Source organism: Rhipicephalus microplus, chromosome X (assembly GCF_043290135.1).
Source record: "Rhipicephalus microplus isolate Deutch F79 chromosome X, USDA_Rmic, whole genome shotgun sequence".
In the NCBI taxonomy this organism is placed as follows: Eukaryota; Metazoa; Arthropoda; class Arachnida; order Ixodida; family Ixodidae; genus Rhipicephalus; species Rhipicephalus microplus.
This window is the reverse complement of record NC_134710.1, coordinates 146,012,466-146,017,764: the sequence shown is the minus strand read 5'-3', so window position 1 is coordinate 146,017,764 and position 5,299 is coordinate 146,012,466. Positions and strand designations below refer to the sequence as shown.

At 46.1% G+C, this 5,299-nt stretch overlaps 1 protein-coding gene across 1 annotated transcript; it reads right to left on the bottom strand.

Moving 5' to 3' along the window:
• Positions 1-629: 629 nt before the first annotated feature.
• On the bottom strand, positions 630-4,931 carry LOC119176877 (uncharacterized). The gene is made up of 2 exons (XM_075881304.1): positions 4,747-4,931; positions 630-1,326 (listed from the first exon to the last, which is right to left on the bottom strand). The coding sequence occupies exons 1-2, from the start codon at positions 4,756-4,758 to the stop codon at positions 874-876; spliced, it is 465 nt and encodes a 154-aa protein (XP_075737419.1). The 5' UTR covers positions 4,759-4,931; the 3' UTR covers positions 630-873.
• Between the last annotated feature and the right edge of the window lie 368 nt (positions 4,932-5,299).

Here is a 5,299-nt window from a genome sequence, read left to right as displayed (position 1 = left end):
GCCACTCGTACGACTACGTTTTCGCTCCAATGGCTTCCTCTCTAAGAACTACGCTCTCCTCCACCTGAAGCTCCCGTCGAATCGAGTTGTGGGACATATTAAATATTGCCCTAATTCCAGGTCTTCAGCGAACTAGTTCTCACACCTGAATTGACAAAAATTATGCCAGTCAGTTTCTACGATACATGAGGTAACTTTGTATTTCTTACGGCGGGGGTGTTCTCTTGACACACAAATGGCGCTAACTCATTTGTACCAAAGTACGGGAGCGCTAAACCGTTGGTGAACCATCATAAAGTTTGAATGCATGGTCTTCCATCAAAGTTTCACTAGCACGTATAGCCCGCCTAAAACTTGTCTGTCTCATAATTAATGGATAGAATGATTACTGGTAGAAAAAACAGCCGGCATTGTTTTGTCCCGTCTACATGGAATTATTTTCTCTGGGCATGAACAGCGGGAAAATTTATGGTGTGTCATCTTTTGTGGCATGTCCGCAAACATCGGGTCTATCTACCCACAACGTCATTCTTTTCATTCATTTTATGTGTCTACAATAAGTCTATGACACTCTTTTTTTTGACAACGTATGAAACAAAATAAAGCATATTTTAAGGAACATGAGAAAGCTTTTGAAACAACAAAAAACTTTATTGACAGGTACCCGAAGTTCAGTCTCTGAAACTTCCTGCAGTGGAGTATCATTAGTTTTTCCTGAAGGCACTGTAGACACGCTGGTTTTGGCAGCGTCTTTGGCAGCGTTTGCTGGCTTGTGGTTGGTTGGTAGGGACCTTTTCATCGCTGAAGGTGCAGCATCCCACGACAGATTGATCAAATAGAGAAATACCCGTTGGCTAGCAGGTGGCTCTCTTTTCACCACCAGTCCCATCCGCCGTGGCCGCCACCGCCACCACCACCTCCGAAGCCACCACCTCCGAAGCCACCGCCTCCGCCGAATCCGCCGCCACCGAATCCACCGCCGCCGCCACCGAATCCACCGCCGCCGCCACCGAATCCTCCACCACCACTGGAGATGGTGTAGGTGAGCACTGGCTTGAGCGCATGTGTCACCGTCGTAACGGGCTTGGCGACGTAGCTGACCACGGGCTTGGCAACGTAGCCGACGCTGACCACGGGTTTGGCGACATAGGAGACGGATGAGGAGATGATGTGGCCACCGCCGCCGCCGCCGCCGCCTCCAAAGCCGCCTCCACCGCCGAAACCACCACCGCCACCGAAGCCGCCACCGCCGCCGAATCCGCCTCCTCCTCCGCCACCGAAAAGCCCGGCGGAGGCAACTGCCACGAGGGCAGGTAGCACGATAACCTGCAACGCAAAAACAGAAGCGCGCGTTGTTCATGAATGATTTATAATTTCATTAAGAAACGTTCACAGATTCGATTGTACGAATAAAACGCAGGAATGAGTCTGATAATTCTCTCTGAAAGCCTGCGATTGAAATTACCATCAAACACGGGAGACACGGCGCTACCCCTTTGTATTCACGCATCGTTTATTTTACTTGCCTTTCTCGTTTAGCCATTGATGTGCTTAGTTCCAGACGTGTTCTTAACTTACTAACGACGAGTTCTTAACTTACTTGCTTCCCTGGCCACATTCATGGTTATAAAAAGAGTGACCATCGATTATAAACATATCTTAATAGGTGATCGCGAATCTAAGACAACACACAAATACCACTCTGCCATATAACTCGTAAAATCATACTTCGTAACCCCAGTATTTCTGTTTTTATAGCTTCACCTGATCTCTCCAGCTTGAAAACAGCACGAGCATGTGTCGTGGACATGACAAGATATTGTTACGAGTGAAAATACATTTTATGTCATACGATCCTCTAACAGACAATACTTTATTATAACTTACTATGTTGCAATAGTAGCCGCTGAAAAGTAATGGATACCCAGATCTTGCCTCACTTATCGAATTTCAGTAATCAAAGCAGGCCTCTGTGAAGTCATAACAAATTTTTGTACAACAGGTTAATTGATATTGGGATTCACACATTTCCTAAAACGCTTGTTATTTTCACAGTGTTAACCGTTACTGTTATTTTACTTACAGAACGTAAACATATTTTGAATTGAAATATAACGATAAACACATGTACTGAAGAAGTAATGTGATTTCAACAATGTCATTGTTGGGCGGGGATATATAGGGAGCTTTAGAATAGCATACGGAAAGCTTGCGGGCGTTGCAGGCGTAGCGTTAGAGTTGGTCACTCAATGGGAGCCCGCAAATGGATGGCGTACGACTCATGCGCAACGCCATCGCACAGCTTTATGTTGCGTTGCTCTAAAACTATCTAATATGCAAGCGTTTCCGTTTCCGGTGTGTCGAGTGCCGATAACACATCGCTAGCGAATCTTAGCGGTGCTTGACAGTTTTCCTTGCCATTTCAGGATGTAAACAGATTGGATTGATAGATACGTGGGGTTTAACGTCCCAAAACCACGATATGATTATGAGAGACGCCGTTGTGGCGTTCTCTGGAAATTTCGACCCCCTGAGGTTATTTAACGTGCACCCAAATCTGAGCACCCGGGCCTACAGCACTTGCGCCTACATCGACAAATAAGCACATTGGGATAATGCAAATTTCTTATTTCGGCTTTCCAGCTATGAGGTTCATCTCCTGAATAAAAAATAAAGGCAGGAAGAAGATTATGCGTCCTTCTGTGCCGAAAGATCTTGCTTCCCGTTTCTGGGGCCTATAGCATGCATCTTACTGATTATTTTTTAAAGGATATGTATTTTGTGTCTGTGTGCATTAACTTGCATGTTTAGACTTTTTGTATCGCGTACTCTTTTAATTACGTACTGTTTTTTTGCGAAATAAGTTAAATAATCGCGAAAGAAGTGACAGCCTTATCTGCTGCATTCGTAGCTCCTCCGGCTCACTCTGCTTATTTCCACGTTGAGTAAGAGAAGAGTAATGAGTAATAAGGAGCACCAGAACGAATGCTGCAGCACTGCACGTGAATTTGGAAGCATGCCACCATATCAGCAAAGAATGTTCATCCAGATTAGAGAGAACTCGAGAAAAGCAGCGTGCGTCCAGGAATTCCGAAACTTCATTCTTGCAATTTGTTAAAGCTTATAAAGCACGCCTTTATCAGAAAATGCTTGTGGTGCTAATAGGTGCCCAGCATCATATTGAAGCCCCCCCCCCCCGCAAGCCCGACTGGAAATTTGTAGCGATAAACTAAATCTTGTAAGATGTCATTTAGAAAACGTATCACAGAAAAAAAAGTTTGAATTTCGTTAATTTTGCAATTGCGTCCGATTTTCATGCCAGATTGTCACGCACGTTGTCACTATGTGTAAGAGCATACAGCAATGGCCTGATTCGCAGTGTCTCACTCATTTCTTTCGTAAACGACTATTGTTTCCGCCTGACACTTCTGCTGAACTAAAAAAAGAAAAGAACAATTGATGTAGCTGTTCAACCATGACAATTCTTCTTCTCAGACCAATCAACCAACAAATAGCTGTATCATCAAATTATCACACTTTCATTAAGCAGGTGTGATCGTCTCTGCCAAGCTAGCCGACCACTTGAGGGCAAGAAGAATAACGAGAATGCTAGAATCAATTAAAGGAACGCGCAAAAGAAAATCTAAGAACGCGACGATACGTCCTGAAGGATACGTCTGCAAAAACGTTTTGGCACTCTAAAGCTCCATTGCGTTGCACAATAACTATTCCGCAGCGTGAAGAAACTAGGTTATATCTTGTCGTAGAATTTCCTCGATGTGAGACCGTGCGCGAATCTGCATTTTCGCTGAAAGCTGACTGGCGGAAAGTGTCCGCTCTAAGTTCTCAGCGTATCGCTCAAAACAGACGACACCATCTGTGGGGCAGGTCAGAACCAAGAAAGAAAAATAGATGACGAAAGAAAGTGCAAAATCGGACATGGCACGTTCTCACCCCTTTCGTTGCTATTAGGAGCGTAGCACGAAGAGGAGGTAAACAGTATTTTTGTAGTTGGTTCTATGAGTCATTTCATCCAGAGATTTAACAGAACTGCGTTACAAGCTTAAGTAGTTAAATATATAGTAGCATTTTTGCGCACATTCTAATATAGCAATCATTTCACGAGGCAAAAGAAGGATATTCTTGCAAATTATAATTTAGGGTCAGCGTTAAAGCAAGGCTTCAGCATACTTCATCGAGGTCGGACGTAGTACGCCTCAGCCCTAATAAAAAGCTTCTAATAATCCGAACCATTCGGCCCGCGGAACGCTGCAAATATATCAAGTTTAGTGCCGAATAAAAGCGCAATTGTCGAAAATTATCACGAATCATGGCAAATGGTGCCTTAAGAGCTCAGAGAAATTTATGAAGCTGAGCTTGCTATTTTTTTGGCTAATGGAGCATACTTTACTGCGACGCAACACACGACTGCTCTGGTTTTCTCTATAGTAACCCATGCATAATAAATTTCTCGCTTTCACGTTATGGCTAAGGGTAAAGGATAATCTGGCGCATCTTGGAGAAGGCGGTGAAACAGGTGTTGGAGTCCACGTATTGCAAAGCATCTAAGCTAACTGAAGACGTTAAGAGGTGTAGAGAGGGGAGAGAGTAACACCGCGCCCTTGACGCTAAGATACCACTACTTTCACGATCGAAGACGCTGTACAAGAAAGAACATCAACAGGCTTGCCGCTGGCTGCTTCGGTAGCAATCCTATAGAGTCAGTCGCAAATTGCTTGTACTCACACAGGCTCGCATGACTCCCAGCTCAGCAGGCCAGTGGTGACTTTTGACCGGGCCCTGGTGCCTTTATATACGGGACGCGATGTCGTCGCGAGAATGAGGAGGCCGGACATGCACGGAACAAAGCGAGCGAGAGATGGAAGTGCATGGTCATTACGCGAGCCGCACGCATCCTCGCGCTGGTCGCCTCCTCACCGCCCCCCCCCCCCTCTTGTGAATCGCTTCCTGTTGGCCGAATTCTCCTCGGCGACGTCAATCATGAAAGGGAACTCGCGGGAAAAAATTCGACGTGCATCTCTCGGCCTCCTTGATCGAGGAGGAACTAGTTTACCGGGAGCCGGCTGCTGCTCGTGCAGGAAGTGCGCCCATGGGAAGCGGCCGGAAGAGAGCGCGTAAACACGGAGGGTAAACAGGCGCCATCGCGCCTTCGGCCGTTACGTAACGGGCCACCGCGGGGATCGCGACACGCACTCTCTCTTGTCCGATCTCTCCGCCTTGCGGCCCCCGCGTTGCCCAATTTGGTCGATGCCGCGCTCTAAAAAATGGGGGGATGCGC